Source organism: Notolepis coatsorum (assembly GCF_963971535.1).
Source record: "Notolepis coatsorum genome assembly, chromosome: 2".
Lineage (NCBI taxonomy): Eukaryota > Metazoa > Chordata > Actinopteri > Aulopiformes > Paralepididae > Notolepis > Notolepis coatsorum.
Window position 1 is genome coordinate 121,754,206 of NC_140166.1, and position 23,795 is coordinate 121,778,000.

General features: G+C 42.5%; 2 protein-coding genes across 2 annotated transcripts in view; both read right to left on the reverse strand.

The window, feature by feature from the left end:
• gas6 (growth arrest-specific 6) overlaps window positions 1-5,368 on the reverse strand; it is a 124,378-nt gene extending 119,010 nt beyond the window's left edge. The window contains exons 1-2 of the mRNA XM_084309221.1: window positions 4,931-5,368; window positions 4,320-4,480 (exon numbers count right to left, since the gene is read on the reverse strand). Coding sequence (XP_084165347.1) covers window positions 4,320-4,480; window positions 4,931-5,000 — 231 coding nt within the window. The 5' untranslated portion in view covers window positions 5,001-5,368. The remainder of the gene's footprint in view (window positions 1-4,319; window positions 4,481-4,930) is intronic.
• A 4,229-nt stretch (window positions 5,369-9,597) lies between these two features.
• Window positions 9,598-23,795, reverse strand: part of pros1 (protein S) — a 67,526-nt gene continuing 53,328 nt past the window's right edge. Inside the window, exons 9-14 of the mRNA XM_084309222.1 lie at window positions 22,260-22,446; window positions 18,936-19,100; window positions 17,607-17,775; window positions 14,450-14,586; window positions 12,902-13,130; window positions 9,598-11,210 (exon numbers count right to left, since the gene is read on the reverse strand). Coding sequence (XP_084165348.1) covers window positions 11,023-11,210; window positions 12,902-13,130; window positions 14,450-14,586; window positions 17,607-17,775; window positions 18,936-19,100; window positions 22,260-22,446 — 1,075 coding nt within the window. The 3' untranslated portion in view covers window positions 9,598-11,022. The remainder of the gene's footprint in view (window positions 11,211-12,901; window positions 13,131-14,449; window positions 14,587-17,606; window positions 17,776-18,935; window positions 19,101-22,259; window positions 22,447-23,795) is intronic.

Sequence of the window (23,795 nt, forward strand, 5' to 3'; positions counted from 1 at the left end):
GTGGTAGATAGCTCCCTGTCAGTCTGTGGACCAGCAGCCTCCTAGGTGGTAGATAGCTCCCTGTCAGTCTGTGGACCAGCAGCCTCCTAGGTGGTAGATAGCTCCCTGTCAGTCTGTGGACCAGCAGCCTCCTCCTAGGTGGTAGATAGCTCCCTGTCAGTCTGTGGACCAGCAGCCTCCTAGGTGGTAGATAGCTCCCTGTCAGTCTGTGGACCAGCAGCCTCCTAGGTGGTAGATAGCTCCCTGTCAGTCTGTGGACCAGCAGCCTCCTCCTAGGTGGTAGATAGCTCCCCGTCAGTCTGTGGACCAGCCTCCTCCTAGGTGGTAGATAGCTCCCTGTCAGTCTGTGGACCAGCAGCCTCCTCCTAGGTGGTAGATAGCTCCCTGTCAGTCTGTGGACCAGCAGCCTCCTAGGTGGTAGATAGCTCCCTGTCAGTCTGTGGACCAGCCTCCTCCTAGGTGGTAGATAGCTCCCTGTCAGTCTGTGGACCAGCAGCCTCCTCCTAGGTGGTAGATAGCTCCCCGTCAGTCTGTGGACCAGCAGCCTCCTAGGTGGTAGATAGCTCCCTGTCAGTCTGTGGACCAGCAGCCTCCTAGGTGGTAGATAGCTCCCCGTCAGTCTGTGGACCAGCAGCCTCCTAGGTGGTAGATAGCTCCCTGTCAGTCTGTGGACCAGCAGCCTCCTAGGTGGTAGATAGCTCCCTGTCAGTCTGTGGACCAGCAGCCTCCTAGGTGGTAGATAGCTCCCTGTCAGTCTGTGGACCAGCAGCCTCCTAGGTGGTAGATAGCTCCCTGTCAGTCTGTGGACCAGCAGCCTCCTCCTAGGTGGTAGATAGCTCCCTGTCAGTCTGTGGACCAGCAGCCTCCTAGGTGGTAGATAGCTCCCTGTCAGTCTGTGGACCAGCAGCCTCCTCCTAGGTGGTAGATAGCTCCCTGTCAGTCTGTGGACCAGCAGCCTCCTAGGTGGTAGATAGCTCCCTGTCAGTCTGTGGACCAGCAGCCTCCTCCTAGGTGGTAGATAGCTCCCTGTCAGTCTGTGGACCAGCAGCCTCCTCCTAGGTGGTAGATAGCTCCCTGTCAGTCTGTGGACCAGCAGCCTCCTCCTAGGTGGTAGATAGCTCCCTGTCAGTCTGTGGACCAGCAGCCTCCTAGGTGGTAGATAGCTCCCTGTCAGTCTGTGGACCAGCAGCCTCCTAGGTGGTAGATAGCTCCCTGTCAGTCTGTGGACCAGCAGCCTCCTAGGTGGTAGATAGCTCCCTGTCAGTCTGTGGACCAGCAGCCTCCTAGGTGGTAGATAGCTCCCTGTCAGTCTGTGGACCAGCAGCCTCCTCCTAGGTGGTAGATAGCTCCCTGTCAGTCTGTGGACCAGCAGCCTCCTAGGTGGTAGATAGCTCCCTGTCAGTCTGTGGACCAGCAGCCTCCTAGGTGGTAGATAGCTCCCTGTCAGTCTGTGGACCAGCAGCCTCCTAGGTGGTAGATAGCTCCCTGTCAGTCTGTGGACCAGCAGCCTCCTCCTAGGTGGTAGATAGCTCCCTGTCAGTCTGTGGACCAGCAGCCTCCTAGGTGGTAGATAGCTCCCTGTCAGTCTGTGGACCAGCAGCCTCCTCCTAGGTGGTAGATAGCTCCCTGTCAGTCTGTGGACCAGCAGCCTCCTAGGTGGTAGATAGCTCCCTGTCAGTCTGTGGACCAGCAGCCTCCTCCTAGGTGGTAGATAGCTCCCTGTCAGTCTGTGGACCAGCAGCCTCCTAGGTGGTAGATAGCTCCCTGTCAGTCTGTGGACCAGCAGCCTCCTCCTAGGTGGTAGATAGCTCCCTGTCAGTCTGTGGACCAGCAGCCTCCTAGGTGGTAGATAGCTCCCCGTCAGTCTGTGGACCAGCAGCCTCCTAGGTGGTAGATAGCTCCCTGTCAGTCTGTGGACCAGCAGCCTCCTCCTAGGTGGTAGATAGCTCCCTGTCAGTCTGTGGACCAGCAGCCTCCTCCTAGGTGGTAGATAGCTCCCTGTCAGTCTGTGGACCAGCAGCCTCCTAGGTGGTAGATAGCTCCCTGTCAGTCTGTGGACCAGCAGCCTCCTAGGTGGTAGATAGCTCCCTGTCAGTCTGTGGACCAGCAGCCTCCTAGGTGGTAGATAGCTCCCCGTCAGTCTGTGGACCAGCAGCCTCCTAGGTGGTAGATAGCTTGCGACAGTGCATGTGTTTTGTTACCAGGCATCATGTGCCACTCCCATAATGGTAGCGTTATGGGTAAATGATCACGCATCTGGAAAGCTGTACATCGTTCGTCTCTGCAAGTATTTTATTATTCTTGGCATTAGGCTGCACAGGCTATTTCGTTCCCATTACACCTATGAGCAGTTTCCTTTTTATAGACTAAGAGTCATTTATTGTATTATTGCACATTTCTTTTGCCAATTAAATGTCAATGAAGACCGAAAAAAACTTGAAGTCCGATTTAGCTTTAGTCTCTCAGCATAATAATCACAATAATAGGCTAATGATAGCATGTGATAAAGACATCATTCATTATTAATAATAGCAAGTTTTAAGAAAGTACAGAACAGCCCCCTCACCCCGTAAATGAAACGTTCACAGCAGACACAGCAACCGAAGCCCTCCAAAAAGCAAAAAACTAACGACAGTACCAGCCTTTCCCTGGCCAGCAGAAGAACTTTGAAGTCATTTGTCACTTTAGATTACTTTTACTGCGGTAGTGCGGTTTGCCTTTGTAGGGCAGTGTATCTTAGCCTAGCTAAATTAATAACATTATATAGGCTATATATATATAAATACATAGTATATATTTAATATATATTTTATTTCAGTTTTCTTTTTTCTTTTTTACAATAAAATACTACTTTACATTTATATTACCACATTTCTTGACACATTAGGCTATTTATACGAGATCTGGAGGGAGTTGGCATATTTAGTTGACATGTTGCATACCAAATAGGCTTACGCATTCACATGAGTGGAAAGGCTGATTGAGGCAGAATTTAAACCAATCGAAATATCCACACAAGGATTCTGAGTGTGTGTGACACAGATTTGATTATTGTATTTGTGTGTCAAAGAGAGAATGTGTAGTAGGCCCGGCCGGTGTGTGTTGTGCGCATGTTTGCGTGTAAAGCTGTCCATACAGGGAATCCACAAACACAAAAACGTGTTCAAAATCCCCAAACGAATGGCCTCCAAAAAGGAGCCGAACCAGAATCACAACCAACATACAAAGCCTACAATGCCATTAGCATGAAGTTCTGAAAGCTGGAATTATTCACATAATATGGGTGACAAATCAGGAGCAGGTTGTTGCATTGATTATAATGATCTAAACACATGGGGAAAACATACAGTGATATGGACTGATTCACATTAGAGATTATCTGGATGAGAGAAAAATAGAGAGGGAGGGAGAGAGAAAGGGAGTGAGGAGAGATAGACAGAGAGAGGGAGAGGAGAGAGAGACAGAGAGATAGAGGGAAAGAGTTGAGAGGAGAAAGACAGCTAGTGAGTGAGAGAGCATTTCAGGATAGGCCAAGGAAATCAACATCTAGGTCTATGTTTTAAACGGAGTGGATGATAACATAGCCTAACCAGTACTGGATTAAACGAGAGACTGAGTCACACGTGTACAGTATGTGGAGGCTATGAGAGAGTTTTTAGACCAAGGAACCCAAGGGAGAGTTTTAAGAAGTGGGAGAGTCTTCAAAAAAGACCTAATTATAAAAGGCAGGACTTGTAACTGACTATCTGACTATCAATCCTGTCTCCCATGCACACAATAAATACCACTGTCCTTGACATGACAAGAGTATATGTAACGGTTGTGACAACGTCACCTCAAACTTCGATGCCCTGAGTGGGAGTCGAACCCAGTCTCCCACACCGCGGGCAGCAACACAGACCACTATACCAAGAGGTGAATTCACTTCCAAGTACCGTGTCTATGCATCTTTTGAGGATGTGAGAGTGAGTTTAACCCATAGCACCGCTACTCACCCCAGCCCTTCTCGACTGCGCTTCACGATACCATCCGTTACATATGCATGTTGTTGCGAGAGGCATCAGTGGTGTGAACTTATTGGAGCATAAACACACACCCAGACACTGAATCACTAGGTCACCACCCAGTCATCAATGTGTTTTAACGTCAATATGAACACGATGTAAGTAAACAACTAGACTGTAGACAAACTACACCATCAGCATCACCTCTCTTGAACATCCAGTGTGCAAACTCAACAAAACCAACTCAACGGCATGAACTCATCTCTGCTATCACACACAATGGGATACTAACTACTGTGGGCTCTTGCTACTCACCGTTTCGGGGTCGTTTTCAAACACTTCCCTCGCCTCCTCCTTGCTACACTTCTCCTCCACACATTCCCTCTCCAAGTGCCCTTGCTTCGTCTCCTCGAAAACTTGATTTGCTCTCCTCTGTCTCCTGAGGAACTGGTTCGCTTCTTCCGGGGACAATGAAACTGTATAAAAAATAATATGTATTATTTATTTATCCAGCTACAAGAACAGGAAAAAATATAATGTTGCATGTATTTCCCTGCTTGGAATACTAAGGACAGGGGGTATGGAGAGTGAGAGTGAGAGTGTGTGTGGTGTGTGTGTGTGTATTAGGTTTTGATTGATTGATTGATTGAAAACTTTATTAACAGATTGCAGAATGGGTACAATACAGTACGGCTCAATACACAATTGTTAAGGGGATGCAGACCAGAGAATGACTTCAGGGTCCCCCATTTTCAATTCATCATCATAACGTTAACGTTAAGAGGGCATTCGTTAAAAGAATAAAGCTTGCAGAAATATCGACTGTCTTACTAAATGACTATATTATAGCAGCGTAGCTAGCTTATCATCTGTCAAAGGGGGGATTTAGCTTAGCTAGCTTTGCAAGCATGCATTTGTTTACTCACAGCTCTGGGACCAGCAGACGAACAGAAGGATCAGCGAGGCTGCTGAGGAACACGACTTCGTGAGGGTCATGTTCGCTGCTCTCTCTCTCTCTGCGGTGAACAACTTTCCCCCGTCCTGTTCCTTCTCTCCCTCTCTCTTGGTTCTTACACCAAGAAGAACCAGACAACAAGGCAGCTGCGAGAACAAACACGCCGCGGGGATTCACCTCTCCACTGGCAGGGAACGGTGCCGTTGGTTCTCCCGTTTTTTTTTTAATTTTTATTTATTTGTATCTCAGCCACATAACAACAACAGACGATGACCTTCACTTGTTAGAGCTGCTGCAGTGGCAGCTGGTTCATCCTCCTCTTCTTGTTTGTATCTTTAGTCCGACGAGCAGAAACACGAGACTAAACTACACGCTGCTGCTTCACTGTGTGAGGAGTTCCTCCGTTATGTGTTGGTGACTGAGTGCAGTCAGGAGTTACACTGCAGTCTCTCTCTCTCTCTCTCTCTCTCTCTCTCTCTCTCTCTCTCTCCTCTCTCTCTCTCTCTCTCTCTCTCTCTCTCTCTCTCTCTCTCTCTCTCTCTCTCTCTCTCACTCTCTCTCTCTCTCTCTCTCTCTCTCTCTCTCTCTCTCTCTCTCTCTCTCTCTCTCTCTCTCTCTCTCTCTCTCTCTCTCTCTCTCTCTCTCTCTCTCTCTCTCTCTCTCTCTCTCTCTCTGTGACGTAGGTAAAAGTTTTGAGTTGCTGGCAGCACGGGGGCAGATCTTTGCATGCGACCCGCTGTCACAATAAAAGCCCCCCATGGTCGCTCTCAAAATAAAAGCCTGCACGCTTTGATCGTCTGAGAATCATCAAACTGGACGTTTTCATCTACCTCTGCGTGCGGTGCCTATAGCTGAAAGACAATATATTTTCACCTTCCTCTTATGTTGTTATTAATGGAGCAGTCATAACCGAATCATTGCAGAAAAAAACAACTCTGTGGAACAGGCCAGCTGGTAAACATAGATCAACATCCACCCTTTCTCGCTCTCTTCCAGTGGTTTATTTTAGGCCCAGAACGTATTTCTCAGGAAATCTTTCTTCATCTCCCTTTCTGTTTTGTTTCCCAGATTCAATAACTGAGAATCTGTTTGGCCCGTTTTCAGCTCAAATTCCTCTGCCTCCCTTGGCATACACCCCTCTCTCTCTGTTATTAGAAAGTTATGCGTTTCTCTCTCAGTCTCTTAACCATACTTGTTACTCTATCTGGGTCAAACCTAGGGTGACCAGATGCAAAAAGTCCAAAAGTGGGACAACAGTAAGATTTTGGTGGGACAAAGTGGGACAGATAGATAATGTAAATTTTTTTTTTATTAGAATAACTGAGTCTGGAGGCGGTTAGGTGGCCGAGCGGAGATTGCGTTCGTCACCAACCCCGGAGCTGTGAGCTGGATTCGCCTGTTCGAATCCAGCTCACAGCTCCGGGGTTGTCACCAGCTTGGCTGGCCGTCTGCACTAATACAATTGGCTGTATTAGAGGGTGGGAGAAGCTGGCGGGGTGGGTCCGGGTCGTTGTAAACAGCGACTCCTACAGTTCGGTCGGGGCGCCTGCTAAGCGCGGATAGGACTTGAGGGGGATAGTGTGATCCTCCCACACGCTACGCCCTCTCGATGAGAATCCGCGCTGCCAGGTGAAAAGAAGCGGTGATTGGCTGGACGTGTGTCGGAGGAAGCACGTGGTAGCCTCCACTCTCCCAGATGATCTGACTGTGGGGGGTAAGTGCGCAGCGACCAGGAAGGACTGGGAATTGGCATACGACTAACATTGGGATGGGAGAAAATCGGAGGAAAATGGAGGGGGAAAAAGACCAATAAAAAAAAAAAAAATAATAACTGAGTCTGGCAAAATGACAGGAGCTAGTTTCATACCACAGTCGGCTGACCTGTATGAATGGGAGTGTTGTACTGTGTGATAGACACTTGTTATCTCAGCTGCAGTGACCTTGTCCGTCTGGCTATCATTGTTTGGTTTAAAAAGAAACGTATCCATAGATCTGGATGTTTCTTTTTGGTGAACCACATTCAAGTGAGACTCACGTCCACTGTGGCGCTTCAAGTCGTATTCTCCTCCATGCGCAATTGAAAACGAACTATGACACAAAACATAGAAAGCCTGCTGCGGATTGCCTGCCATCTGCCTCACCCAGTCATGTGTCGTTTGCCAGTCTTGGTTGTAACTGCAGGTCTGTTTCTTTTTACTGCTTTCCATCTTGAACTAGTTCGCTTGTAATGTTGTTGTGTTTTTTTTGACCAATCAGATTTGCAATATGAGGTAGCGTCACAAGTTCAACTCTCACGAGCAGAGCAGTGCGCTAAATTACTATAACCAATCAGATCTGCGATATGAGGTAGCGTCACGACTCAGTCACGTCACAAGCAGGCAAGCAGCGCGCGAAAGTACTATAACCAATCAGAGCAATGTGTGTGGACAAGAGGCGGGTTGCTACGTTTACTGTCTGTAGGGAGGGGCTTTTAGACGCATGTTTTTTTTGGCTTCGAAAAGAGGGACATCCTCTCAATATGAGGGACGCGGGACATTTGGTCAAATGGTGGGACAGTACAACCAAAAGGGGGACACCTGGTCACCCTAGTCAAACCTGACTTTCGTCTCCCTCCTCATTGTACTACTGATGAGATCATCTGCATTTCAGTTATTCCTAAACAGCCACTTAAAGGTAGAATCTGTAATACCATTGAACAGCGACCTCTGGGCAAAAGAGCCCCGCTTAGAATTGCACTTTGATTACATTTTTAGTTTTGCTCTGATGTGTGGGTTGGAGTTTAGTAACTTATAATACTGTGAATTTCTCCAGACCTCTCTTGGCAGAGCCTGAACTGAAATCCAACCCACACGTCACCTCAAACAAAAACATTTAAACAAAGTGGGGCTCTTTTGCCTAGAGATTGCTGTTAGACAGTATTACAGGTTCTACCTTTAAAATTAAAGGGGAATACCTAAATTTGGTATGTACTGTTGGTATAAACATGGCCATTGGCTGACTATTTCAGTCTGAATTATTCTCCTCTTCTGCTATCTGAGACACTATTTTGCAAGGGCGCTGTCGCTGCTCAGTGGCGCCCGGGATGATTGTGATTGGTTTAAAGAAATGTGCATTTCCAAGCCAGAGCGTTTTCTTTCCCTATAGCAGAATGATAATAGGTTCAGCCAGACCTCTCTCTGGCGCTGGCACAGCGCTATAGTGTTGAGAGGTCTGGCTACGCGAGACTACGTTTGTTTTTACATTTAGCCAGGGGTGTAAAGTACTTGAGTAATTGTACTTTGTTACAATACTTAAGTACTGTTTTGGGGAATTTGTACTTTACTTGAGTATTATTAGGTTTGTATACTTGTACTTTTACTCAATTACATTTCAGAGAAAAAAAACATACTTTTTACTCAGGGATGTCCGATATTATCGGCCTACCGATATTATCGGCCGATATTGGCATACAAATGTGATATATATATATATTTTTTTACATTTATTTAACCTTTATTTACCCAGGCAAGCAAGTAAGAACAAATTATTATTTTATTTATTGTCAAAGTATGCATAATGTTGTGTTAATTACACGACAAGAGATATGTAATGTTAATTACCTGAAATTATTCAGTTTTTGGGGGGGGGGGGGACACCCTGCATATATCGGTATCGGTTGATATCGGTATCGGAAATTAAGAGTTGGACAATATCGGTATATTGGTATCGGTAAAAAAGCCAATATCGAACATCCCTATTTTTACTCCATACATTTAAAATGCAGACCTACAAAGTAAAAATGTCGCAGGTCCAACAATTCTATTTGAAATTATATTTGATTTAAAAACAGCCAATCAAATCCCCATCAATGGAAAATGAACCCGCCCATACCCTGATTGGTCCTTGTGCAAGACTAGAAAGCAGGATCTTTGATTAAACACCTGCTATCAGAAGAATAGACAGTCAGAGTGACAAGCTACAGAAGATGGCCACAAACGATAGTACGAGTGATGAAGAGGACGAAACGGTCGGTGTGGACAAGACGAGCACCCATGGCCCTATCTCCATGAAATGTTCTCTTTGGCCTCAGTCAACACTGATTCTTATATAATGAAGTGTCTCCTTTGCCTCCCCCAATTCCATGAAATGTCTGCCTTAAAAAAATCTTAAAATGAAAACTTGGCCCACGATAGAATGAGTTTGATGGTCTATCCCTTGCAATAAAAAAAAGTTTTTACTTTTACTTTTTAGTACTCAAGTACATTTAAAAGTAGAAACGTTTTGACTTTTACTCAAGTGTGTTTTTAACCAGATACTCTGACTTTTACTTGAGTAAGATTTTGAGATGGTACCCATTCTTTCACTTATAAAAGTATAATTTCTGGGTACTTTTTACACCCCTGCATTTAGCTTACTATGCTTGTTACTTTATTAACAATGTATGCTACTGTCTGCAGTATGTATGTCACCCCAAGCTTCATGAACTGCTGTAAGAACTTGTAAGAACTTACTGTTACTTACATATGAAGACCAAACCAGTCAGAAACTATGAGAATAATATTTCTCCTAACCTTTACCTCTAAACAATTAACATAGCTTTGACTTCACAGCTGTTGTAATCAATTTTTATTAAAATAAACAGATAAAACACTCAAACAAACAAAACTTAGATCTACATTCAACTTATATATTAAAATGGGCGTGTTCTTTTATATACAAGATATGGGTCATTCTACAAAAACTGGAAGTGCTGTCACTTACTTGTGTAGACACCAAAATTATTTAAGTTGACCTAATAATCACATTAATTATATATGTTCAATAAATAAAGACTGAAAAAAAAAGGCAATTTATTTAAATTGCCAAGTTCAAGGAATTGTCTCGTCACTTTGATCATACATGGAAGTTTTGATTACATTGAATAGTTGAATTAATTTTTTTTCTTTTTTTTTTTAACTGCAAATCGTCACTGGTGTTACAGTCACTGGTGTTATAGTCACTGGTGTTACTCCACACCAGTAACACCAGTGGCGTTCCTGTATAAATGAGCCACACAGAAAATGTCACTGGTGTCACAGTCATTAAGTTCTACTTCTTGTGGATTCATCGATTTTAAAAGTTTGTTATTGCTATTAAAGACGTTTTAGGTCACCAGATTTGTATCACCCGGATTCCACCATTTCTGTAGAATGACCCATATATTCTGCAGACAGCCAGACAGCTTTAAACATCAGCAGGTCAGTGAAGATAAGCTCAGAGGTGGAGGAAGAAAGGAGAAACATGTTTGTGTTTGTGTGTGTGTGTGCTGCATGAGAGAGAGAGAGAGAGAGAGAGAGAGAGAGAGAGAGAGAGAGAGAGAGAGAGAGAGAGAGAGAGAGAGTGAGTCACAGTATAAAGTGAAATAAAGATGTAGGCCGTCTTACAAATCTTGGTCAGCAGCGACCATTCGTCTTGTTTATTCTATGCAAACTGAACAATCTGGTATTCAACACACATTCCATGTGCTACAGAGCTCAGCTCTTTTCTCAACGTTTCTATGAAATAATGTAATTCATTGGCACGGAAAACTAAAGTTACATCATTCAGCGTCTCACCGGCAGCTCTCATCACTGCCGGCTAAAAAAAGAAGGAAAAAAAAAAACGTCCATGTCCCAGGACAGAAACCATCGCTAAGTGATGTGGGTGAAGGGAGACAAATGTAAGATCAAGCTTAAAACAAACCTCTTACTATCAAAGACAGTGAGAAGAAGCAAAACAGACACAAATGACTGGATTCAAGCCCATTACTATCATCCCACTCTGGTTCTTCTGCTTTTTTTTATCCTCTTCTCTCCTCTCATCCCATCTCCTCCACTCATCACCCCCGTCCACCCCACTAAGAGGTTCCCAACAAACCGTCAGGAAGCTGTGAGATGTAAAATTATTTGTGTGATCATTGATTTCCGAAGTTATAATGCATTTCAGAGAAATTCGGACACCTTCTAGCCGTGACCCACATACTCTGGGATATTTGGAGGGGAGGAGTGGGGTTGGGGTGGTGGGTGGGTTGGGGTTGTGGATATACAGATCTGGCTGTGAGTGAGGTCACTTCCTGTGTGGTAGGCCTGAGTCGTGGCGTCCCTCGGGGGCGTTGACAGGTGGGCACGAGTGAGACTTGATGCTGTTGTGTTTGCTGTACGCCTCGTCGAAATCTAGCTGCTCATCGTTGATGGTGATCTCCATGCAGCCATGGTAGTAGGCTGACACAGGGGCGGAGGTGACCGCAACTTCATCTGAGAGAGAGACAGAGAGAGAGAGAGAGAGAGAGAGAGAGAGAGAGAGAGACAGACCGACCGACAATGTGAGGCTCAGAGGGAGGGGGGACAATGAGGGATGGTGTGTGTGGGGGTAGGATGGATAGATAGATAGATAGATAGATAGATAGATAGATAGATAGATAGATAGATAGATAGATAGATAGATAGATAGATAGATAGATAGATAGATAGATAGATAGATAGATAGATAGATAGATAGATAGATAGATAGATAGATAGATAGATAGATAGATAGATAGATAGATAGATAGATAGATAGATAGATAGATAGATAGATAGATAGATAGATAGATAGATAGATAGATAGATAGATAGATAGATAGATAGATAGATAGATAGATAGATAGATAGATAGATAGATAGATAGATAGATAGATAGATAGATAGATAGATAGATAGATAGATAGATAGATAGATAGATAGATAGATAGATAGATAGATAGATAGATAGATAGATAGATAGATAGATAGATAGATAGATAGATAGATAGATAGATAGATAGATAGATAGATAGATAGATAGATAGATAGATAGATAGATAGATAGATAGATAGATAGATAGATAGATAGATAGATAGATAGATAGATAGATAGATAGATAGATAGATAGATAGATAGATAGATAGATAGATAGATAGATAGATAGATAGATAGATAGATAGATAGATAGATAGATAGATAGATAGATAGATAGATAGATAGATAGATAGATAGATAGATAGATAGATAGATAGATAGATAGATAGATAGATAGATAGATAGATAGATAGATAGATAGATAGATAGATAGATAGATAGATAGATAGATAGATAGATAGATAGATAGATAGATAGATAGATAGATAGATAGATAGATAGATAGATAGATAGATAGATAGATAGATAGATAGATAGATAGATAGATAGATAGATAGATAGATAGATAGATAGATAGATAGATAGATAGATAGATAGATAGATAGATAGATAGATAGATAGATAGATAGATAGATAGATAGATAGATAGATAGATAGATAGATAGATAGATAGATAGATAGATAGATAGATAGATAGATAGATAGATAGATAGATAGATAGATAGATAGATAGATAGATAGATAGATAGATAGATAGATAGATAGATAGATAGATAGATAGATAGATAGATAGATAGATAGATAGATAGATAGATAGATAGATAGATAGATAGATAGATAGATAGATAGATAGATAGATAGATAGATAGATAGATAGATAGATAGATAGATAGATAGATAGATAGATAGATAGATAGATAGATAGATAGATAGATAGATAGATAGATAGATAGATAGATAGATAGATAGATAGATAGATAGATAGATAGATAGATAGATAGATAGATAGATAGATAGATAGATAGATAGATAGATAGATAGATAGATAGATAGATAGATAGATAGATAGATAGATAGATAGATAGATAGATAGATAGATAGATAGATAGATAGATAGATAGATAGATAGATAGATAGATAGATAGATAGATAGATAGATAGATAGATAGATAGATAGATAGATAGATAGATAGATAGATAGATAGATAGATAGATAGATAGATAGATAGATAGATAGATAGATAGATAGATAGATAGATAGATAGATAGAAAAACAAGTTCAACCAACCTGGCAAGCCGCCGATATAGGTGTGGATGGGCGTCTGCATGGTGGCGTTGAGGCTGTCCAGCGCTGCCCGCAGGGCATCAGGAAGAGCGTAGTAGACGGTGGAGGAGTTGGCTGAGATCAGGAGCTCTGTGGGGGTCACAGTCAGCTCCACGGTCAGACGCTCAGGGTAACAGAACATTATGGACTCCAGGGTCGCCACCGATACACCGTCCAGGAACACCTGCAGATCCTGAGGATCAGAGGGGGAGAGTGGGGGGAGCTGGGTCAGTGTGTGTGTGTTTATGAATGTGTATCAACCAGACCTGGGTCAAACTGTATTTGTAGATCATCTTCAGCATCTGTTTTGTCCTGTTTGGAGTATCCTATGGGTAGGACTTTGCAACATAGGACAATACAATGAATGCTGGCATATTTACTCTATTTAAAAGATAGAATCTGTAATGCCACTAAACAGCGACCTCTACAGAGCCCTGCTTGGTATTGCAGTTTTTATTTATTTATTTTTTTGGTCAGATTTTTCTGTTTAGGTCTGATAATGTAACGTTGTGATTATGATTATAATTTTTGGCTTGGAGCCTTATTTGCTATGGGGTTAAGCTCCTGTCTGTACAAGCGAACTGAAGACAACTGAAACCTTGTCCACAGTGCACACAAAGTAGACTACACTGAAACTATATTGTGTACTTACAAAATAAAACAGAAAATGTCAATTCAGTTTTAGTCTTCAGTCTTTCTAAATGTTGTCAAATTTGTCAGCACTGCAACCACTGAACCATTGGTGTTCAGACGAGGATGTCTACACGACTATGTCAGTTGCCTTCAATAAGTGTTGTGTGTTGTACAATACCTATTCTGAACTTCTTAAATGCTGAGGCCTCGCTAAAAACTTGGTATCTCATACGGCCGTCATGCACCACATCCAATGGCCGGTTAAGGTGGGGCCTGAGGTAATTGACTGCATATACATAGTACTTTTACACCTTATGCCTCACATTCACACACAGATGGTGGAGGCGACCATGCAAGGCACCAACCTGCTCATCGGGAGCAGTTAGGGGTTAAGTGTCTTGCTCAAGGACACTTTGACACACTTCCGGGAGGAGCCAGAGGCAGAATCGAACCAGGAATCTTACCAGACGTCTGCTCTACCTCCTGAGCCACTGTCACTCCCAAGATCCAATGAGGTTAAGGTTAGGGTTATGGTACGGGTGGGTATATTTATGAGATGACACATTTTCAGGGAGAGTCCCTTAAATATTGTCCCTGGCAAATGTGCCCCATATTACAAAAAGATCAACACTAAAACTAAAAGTGAAACTAAATAAAAATGAAACATAAAAAAAAATGAAACTAGCAGTTTTCAGCCCAAACTGAAAAATATTAAATATTAAAATACAAATTTAGAAAGGAAATTAATATAACACTGGCAGTAAAACCTACCCATCTTGATACTTGTCTTGATAAACATGCTAATAACCGTAATTATTTGTAAATAAGAGTTGACCCAGATCTGGTGTCAACTCCAGCGAGAAGTATGAGTGAACTCACAGCTTCCTCCTCTCCCTGTGTTACCACGGAAACAGACAGGGGGACAGAGCCATTCTGCACCAGAGCAAAGAGGACGCCTGCACTGCTGGATGGACGAATATTCATATTCATATCAATCTTCCAGCTCCCAGAGTCACCTAGACACACACACACACACACACACACACACACACACACACACACACACACACACACACACACACACACACACACACACACACACACACACACACACACACACACACACACACACACACACACACACACACACACACACACACACACACACACACACACACACACACACACACACACACACACACACACAGGGAGACACACAGAAAGCAATTATAACGACCTCCACGAAAAAGCATCATAACAATTAAAAATGGTAATTACATTTCTACCATACATCAGACTGACATCATGTCACCCGCCCTGATTTGTGAGACCATGCCTCTTTTTGGGGGGAGTAAACAGGGGTTAGGCGGCATTTGATCACAAACTACAACTTTAGGACAAAACAAACAGATATAAATCAAGCCGAAGACTATCACGATAGATATCCCCAGAGATAGTCTCTTTAGACTTAATTATAAGTCACCCAGGGATTCATAACCATAATATAACATTTCCAGGTAGGGTAATGGGGAAATATCATGCAGCTAAATGGTGAAGTAGCATAGAGGAAGACTGAAGAGGCACAGATCAAACCTAACTTTTCACAATAGCGCCAACGCTCGCAACATGATGCACTAACAAAAAAAAACGTTTCAAACAATGTAAGCATTGTGTAGACAGTTTTTATACAGGCAATGGTGGTCAATAGGAATTTTGTCTATGTTGGCCACGAAAAAAAGTACCCGGTTTTGCCGGTCTGGTGATGTATGGCACATTGTATATAATTTTAAATGGTACCACCACGGTAAAGGTTATGTATCACCATGGTACCACTTTTGTACTGAAATAATACCATGGTATAATCCAATATAAACCATGATACTGGTGGTAATATCATGGTATCATATTTTGGTCACTACCATAAAATGATGGAAATATCATGATACATTTTTGTAAATACCATGATACATTTTTGTAAATACCATGATACCTTTTTGGGAAATACCATGATACTTTTTTTGTAAATATCATGATACATTTTTGTAAATACCATGATACATTTTTGTAAATACCATGATACTTTTTGGGAAATATCATGATACTTTATTTATTTATTTTTTGTATCCACTTTTTGTCCTTATTTTCAATTTTTCTCCCATCCCAATTTCGTGTATCCAATTCTCCCCTCCCCTCCCTTGAACGTTGCTCGACTATGCCCCCCACTGGTTGGTTGTAGAGAGGATAGAAGCCTTGCATCACGTGTTCCCTCCGGCACACGAGGAGGCAGCCTGTCACATCTTTTCGCCTGCCAGCGCGGACTCTCATTGGCAAGGTGTAACGCATGGGAGGCTCACACTACCCTCGCCACTTCCTGTCTCTGCTGTGCAGGCGTCTCCCAACCGACCTGTAGGGGTCGCTGTCCACAACGTCCAATCCCCACCCATCGACTTCCACCCGCTGACTCTGCCAAATGAGCCAGTACGACGGCCGGCCCAAGCCGAAGGCAATGCTGAGACTGGGATTCGATACCGGAGTCTCTTGCATTGGTGACGAGCGCAATCTCCGCTGCGCCACCCAGCCGCCTATCATGATACTTTTTTGTAAATACCATGATACTTTTTGTAAATACCATGATACCTTTTTGGAAATACCATGATACTTTTTGTAAATACCATGATACCTTTTTGTAAATATGATACCTTTTTGTAAATACCATGATACCTTTTTGTAAATACCATGATACTTTTTGTAAATACCATGATACTTTTTGTAAATACCATGATACCTTTTTGTAAATACCATGATACTTTTTTGTAAATACCATGATACCTTTTTGTAAATATGTCATGATCCTAGGCCCGGTCCTGGCTGGACTGGGCAGGATGGTAACATTGGGCAGTACCCTCCACCTAACTTTGGGCAATGCCCTCCATCTGACATTGGCCCTCGGCCTGACATTGGTCTACCACCCTCTAGTGGTCACAAACAATTGGTGCACGCTACAATGACAAGTATCTTGACCACTGTATTAACAATAATTAATTGTGTAATCAATGTGGTGTCCTGGTGTGTGCTGTCATTGTCTTTCCCTTCCCTGGTGTGATGTCATGCACTGTTTTGGGTTGTTAGGAGTTGCTTTTGTGTTTAGTTGTGTTTAGTTGTTCTTTGCTTATTGTCTAGGTGTTGTTTGTGATTCTGTGTTGGCCAGGTGTTCTTAATTGTTAATTAGTTGGGGTATATAGGGTTCTGTCTGTCCTCCCTTCGGTGTGGCGACATACCTCCAGTTACCCCCCTGTTCCTATCCACGTCGTGTCGCACCGTTCTCCCTCTAGTAAGTCTTAGTGTTTGTTGTTTTGTATTGTGAAGTTTGTTATATCGTTTCTGTATGTTCCTTGTATTGCACTGGATTCTACAGTAAACACCCTTCTCCAAGCTTCACTCCTCGCCTCTGCCTCCTCCATTCCTTCCCTTTCTGTATTATTGCATTCTACCTACCCCACCGTGACAAAATACAATGATACTTTTTGTAAATACCATGATACCTTTTTGTAAATACCATGATACCTTTTTGTAAATACTAGGGATGCTCGATATTGGCTTTTTTACCGATACCGATATACCGATATTGTCCAACTCTTAATTTCCGATACCGATATCAACCGATATCACATTTTAATGCCGATATCGGCCGATAATATCGGTAGGCCGATAATATCGGACATAATTTCTATAGAAATGTAAAAAAAATCTAAAAATTAAATTGAAAACCGATACAGATATTTTCCGATATCACATTTTAATGCCGATAATATCGGTAGGCCGATAATATCGGACATCCCTAGTAAATACCATGATACCTTATTGGAAAATGGAAATACCATGATACCTTTTTGGAAATACCATGATACCTTATTGGAAATATCATGTTACCTTTTTGGAAATATCATGATACTTGATGATGTCGTGAATCTCGTGATGCTTTTTCACAAGGAGAATATAGCAGAAAGGTTGTTAGTTTGTATTGTGTGCTTCTCACTGTAGTCGATGTTGAACTGTGCCAGGCCAGCTCCGGTGAAGTAGGAGCCTCTCTCCACGTAGACAAAGCAGTGCTTGCTCTCCTTCTCCTGGATGACCTCTTTCACCCCAGACGCCCCCTGATTCATTAAATTCCAGCCCCGTATACAGCCATCCAGACGGGGGTTAATCTATGGATTAGATTAGATTAAAATGTATTGTCATCAATCATACAGCACAAGTACATTAAAAAAGTTTGGCATCCAACCACAGTGCAAATGTAACAGTAAAGTGCAATACAATGTACAAGTGATTAAACTGGAGTATATATAAATTAGTACTACTGAGTAATAGTGCTAATCAGATGTATGTACAGAGTTGTAGTATTATTAATTTATGTACAGTGATGAAGGTATAAAAACACTATGGTAGTAAGTCATACTGGCCAGCAGCACAACTAGTAAGAGTAAGTAAGGGATATCTACAGTACAGATTTAGATATAATATATAATGATTATATGCAGGTATTAATAGGGTGACCAGACGTCACGTATTGTGCGTGATTGTACAGCATTTCTGTCTCTTTTCACGCGTCACGCAAATTGAGACCATGTCCCGCATGATTGGTTGGCATCCGCGCTAACGCCCCCCCCCCCCCCCCCCCCCCCAGCCAATGTGAAGAAATGCGTTGCGTAACGTTACTACTACTAGTATCTGACCGCGAGTGACACCGCATCCTCGCGGAGGGTCCGTTTGTGACGAGCCAGGCAAGGGTGCGCTACGGATCAGATCAGTTCCACGCGCTGCTGTCAGTGGGGGGGGGTTCTTAGTCCAGGTTCTGTGGTGGCAGAGTAAGAGAGGAGGGGAGAGCTGGGAGAGAGTTGAGCTTCCTGAGAACCTGGTGTATGAAGCTGTCTTTCAGTCTGCTGGTCCTGGCTCGGAAGCTCCTCATTCTCCTCCCGGAGGGCAGGAGAGTGAAAAAGCTTTGTGAGGGTGGTCATTATGTGTGCGTGTGCATGTGTGTGATAAGACTGGGGGTCCAGACCTAGCTATAATCATAAGTGATTGTAAGTCTGGGTGGTCATTTTATTTATTTTTAGTACTTAACACCCATTAGAGACAAAAGGAAAATAAAAATAAAAGGGGGGGGGGGCTGCGCTGGCGGGGAGGGGGGGGCCCACATTGTCCCTCACAATCATACCCTTTGTCCCACATTTGGGGTATGTTGTATATATATATACTAGAGATGCAGGGGGATATTGTGACATCACATGTACATGTTCTGGTGAGATTCGACGATGTGCACAGGACGGCTGTTGTGTACTTGTATACATGCGGACGGCCTGCTTACAGCTTTGATGATGCTGTCGGTACGGTTGGGCAGACCGGCGATGTAGACCTTGGTCTCCAGTTTTCCGTTGACAGATGTGAAGAGACTCTCAGGACTGTTGATGCTCATCACCGCCTCCTTGCTGATCTTCACGCTGATGCTGCTCTCCAGCTCGTCCACAGAGATCTACGAGACACGAGACAACACTAGTATTTATGCCGTAACTACGTTGCTCGATTATGGCAGAAATCATAATCACATTGGGCCTCATTCAACAATACTCATATTATTTTTCTTATATTCTTGCTTACCTGTCTGTTAAGAGAACAATAAGAAAAGCCACCGCCACATTCATCAAACCGCTCTTAACACTTTCAGTGCCACGGACGACATATCTCGTTTTATTAGCCCCTCCACTGAGTGCCGCCGACGACAAATATCGTTTTATTAGCGATCTGAAATCATATTTTCATCAACGAGTCTCCCGTTGGTACAGCAGCCCCTACAGGAGCTCAGAATGGAAAAAAGCGCCCCCTATCGTCTATCCCTGTGTAACTGCAGGTCAGTCGCTTAGACTGACCTGGGATCTGTAGATATGTAGGGGCGGAGCCAGCTGGTTCCTTGTGCTGGCAAGAAATCTGATCAACATGGAAGTCATCGCAGGACGGGAATCAGCCTGGAATATATATTTACAGCAGCCAATACTCAATCAATAAGCGTGATCGATATTTGGAATGGCGATCAGGAATTGGAATGATCTTTTTGGAGAACATCTGATCTGAGGTAAGGAATCTCTTTTACCAGTCTTGGGATAATCAGAGTTGTATTCGCTGAGATCTCAGCGTTTGCCCTATGTGTGATGTGTCTCTGTGTGCGCGATCGCTGATGAGGAAATAAGAGAATTGATTTTTCAGATCGCCTCTATAGCGTGCATACGTACACATATACTATCGATAATCTAGCGTTTATTTGAAAACTATTCATAAATAGGCCGAAAAATTACAACGTTTTTGTGTATTCTAGAATATTCCAGTAAATGTCTTTTATCATGGAATCTTTATATTTTCCTTGAAAACGAGGGCTTTTCAAAATGCTATAAAACTAAAATGAACCGATAAAAAAACAATCCGCTTCGACAATGTTGACTGGAAAACGAGTCATTGATAAGCGACGGGCAGATTAGACACATAGCCATAATTTAAAACATAGATTAGGCGTTTTTAATGCTAACATTGAAGTGGGTCGCAGCATTCAAGGAGGTTCCGGAGCTCCGGCACGGAAAGTGTTAAAGTCCAAATCTGTTCTTACCCAGGTTTTTTTGAATGGTGAATCCCACTCATTCTAAACTGGATGCGTGTTCTCACGCAAGTCATTTGCATACAGAGACACGCCTCGCGGGCTCACTATAATACGAGAGCCGTGGGTCTGCATCGGATCCCCCGGCCGTATTCAAGCGCTGGGGCGCTTTGCGAGGGATCAAAATTAGATAGGAATCAAATGTATTGTCATCATACAGCACCTATAGCCATATAGTGGAATATACTGTATTAATATAGTAATATAATAGCTAGTTGCGCGCTTCTGGCCACCTCCCGCAGTGCGTGCATACACACGTACTGTATACAGTACGTGCAAAATTAATCGTTCCAGCAAAGTACTGTAGGCTTTGTCAATACTGAACGACTGTGCGTTGTCAAGAGCCAATCGCACAGGTTGCCACTCATCTGGCTCTGCAAATAGATCTAGAGTCTGAATATCTCCGCATATATAGCCTGATGACTGGCAGTGCGCATAGTACAGTGCATGCTCCAAGTCAAACTGGATGACACATCTCTCTCTCTCAAATCCATTCTGAGAACGGAACGCAGTGCCCGCGACGCGGGTCTTGATTGATTGATTGATTGAAAATTTTATTAACAGATTGCAGAATGGGTACAATACAGTACAGCTCAATACACACAATTGTTAAGGGGATGGAGACCAGAGAAAGACTTTTAGTTTACATCAGGGTCCCCCATTTTCAATTCATCATAACATATATGACCAGATAGACATACAGATAGACAGTACTGCTACATCTATACATTTATGACATACCAGATCTACAAATACAGTACTGTTTGTGATACAAAAAGAGTTAAAAAAAAGAAAGAAATAGAGTATATACATTTGATGTAGAAACTGTACATTGGAGGTGGTTGGGGGGGGGGGGGGTAGGCAGGGTGGGGGTAACTGTACATTGGATTATCGACGAAACCTACTTGGTCCAAGAAGAGGGTCTCGTGTATTACTGGGTTTAAGTCAGTTGTTTATTTATTTATGTTTTACTGTTTGCATACGTGGTGGTCCGCAAATGTTCTTGATAACAATCTAGTGGTCCGCATAAAACAGAAGTTTGGGAACCACTGATAGACGATCTCTAAATATGCGTTCTATGCTACGTATACAGTGGTACTGCATATCTGTATGTCATGTCATAAATGTCATGATATATATCTGTATATCTGTATGTTGTGTATGTCATAAATGTCATTATGAATTGAAAATGGGGGACCCTGATGTAAACAAGACGAAAGTCTTTCTCTGGTCTGCATCCCCTTAACAATTGTATGTATTGAGCTGTACTGTATTGTACCCATTCTGCAATCTGTTAATAAAATCTTCAATCAATCAATGGCCTGGGCGGCCAGAGCATAACTGTTCTAACAGCAATATATAATCCAGACAGAACGCACACAATAAGTTATAATAATAATAATTATTATTATTGAAAAGTTCTGTATTTTTAAAGTCATATTTGGGGGCAATTAACCAATGGTAGGCTTTTTTAATTTTCTTTTTTATTTTGGGGGTAAGAATTTCTTATTTCGGTAAGAGTGCTCTCGACCACTCTTATAATTTGTTCTTGCCTGAGAAAAAAGCAACAATAAGAAAACTTTGCTGAATCTCAGGTAAGAACAAAGTAAGAGGAAATGCCAGTTAAGAACGAAATCTGTTCTTATATCGCTTCATGCATGAGGCCCATTATTTTGGTCAATATTGAGATCACAATTATTTAACACGATTCCATCATGCATAAGTATATACAGTGGATTTCCACAATAGTTTTAACTCGGTTATCTTCTTTTCATAGTCGTTGGAAGCCAAAATCGTACTTGAAAATCAAATTTGATTAATCGCTCAGCCCTATTGCGTTTATAGCCCAAAGTAATTTACACGCAAACGCCACATATTAAGTACAATAGTTAGCAGCCCAACCTAATCCAACCTTGTGTCATACCTACTGACCTCTTCCACCAGCTCTCCTGCTCATCCTCGGTCACTAGATGAGGTTATAACTCTTACCACGTGCCACTGTCCGTCGTTGATGGCTTTGCCTCCGGTGGTGACCTTGGTGGAGTGCTGGTTCTTGAACTGGACCTCGATGCGACCGTCCCTCAGCCCCAACATGAACCACGAGTCCTGGGAGGACTCTGCATACAGGACCACCCCCTCTGGGTCAAATGTGCGGAAGTCAAACTCGGCGGCAAACCTATGGACAACGAGGGACAGAGATGATGAACACGTTGGAGTAGGAGCCAAGGAAACTATAAAATAAGGAAGGGACATCACGTCAGAATACCAGTGTTCTATACATAGGAAACTATAAAATAAGGAAGGGACATCACGTCAGAATACCAGTGTTCTATACCTAGGAAACTATAAAATAAGGAAGGGACATCACGTCAGAATACCAGTGTTCTATACCTAGGAAACTATAAAATAAGGAAGGGACATCACGTCAGAACAGCAGCGTTCTATAACACAGGACCTATAACAGAAGGAAGGGACATCACGTCAGAATACCAGTGTTCTATACCTAGGAAACTATAAAATAAGGAAGGGACATCACGTCAGAATACCAGTGTTCTATACCTAGGAAACTATAAAATAAGGAAGGGACATCACGTCAGAACAGCAGCGTTCTATAACACAGGACCTATAACAGAAGGAAGGGTCATCACGTCAGAACAGCAGTGTTCTATACCAAGGAAACTATAAAATAAGGAAGGGACATCACGTCAGAATACCAGTGTTCTATACCTAGGAAACTATAAAATAAGGAAGGGACATCACGTCAGAATACCAGTGTTCTATACCTAGGAAACTATAAAATAAGGAAGGGACATCACGTCAGAATACTAGTGTTCTATACCAAGGAAACTATAAAATAAGGAAGGGACATCACGTCAGAATACTAGTGTTCTATACCTAGGAAACTATAAAATAAGGAAGGGACATCACGTCAGAATACCAGTGTTCTATACCTAGGAAACTATAAAATAAGGAAGGGACATCACGTCAGAATACCAGTGTTCTATACCTAGGAAACTATAAAATAAGGAAGGGACATCACGTCAGAATACCAGTGTTCTATACCTAGGAAACTATAAAATAAGGAAGGGACATCACGTCAGAATACCAGTGTTCTATACCAAGGAAACTATAAAACAAGGAAGGGACATCACGTCAGAATACCAGTGTTCTATACCTAGGAAACTATAAAATAAGGAAGGGACATCACGTCAGAATACCAGTGTTCTATACCAAGGAAACTATAAAATAAGGAAGGGACATCACGTCAGAATACCAGTGTTCTATACCTAGGAAACTATAAAATAAGGAAGGGACATCACGTCAGAATACCAGTGTTCTATACCTAGGAAACTATAAAATAAGGAAGGGACATCACGTCAGAATACCAGTGTTCTATACCTAGGAAACTATAAAATAAGGAAGGGACATCACGTCAGAATACCAGTGTTCTATACCTAGGAAACTATAAAATAAGGAAGGGACATCACGTCAGAATACCAGTGTTCTATACCTAGGAAACTATAA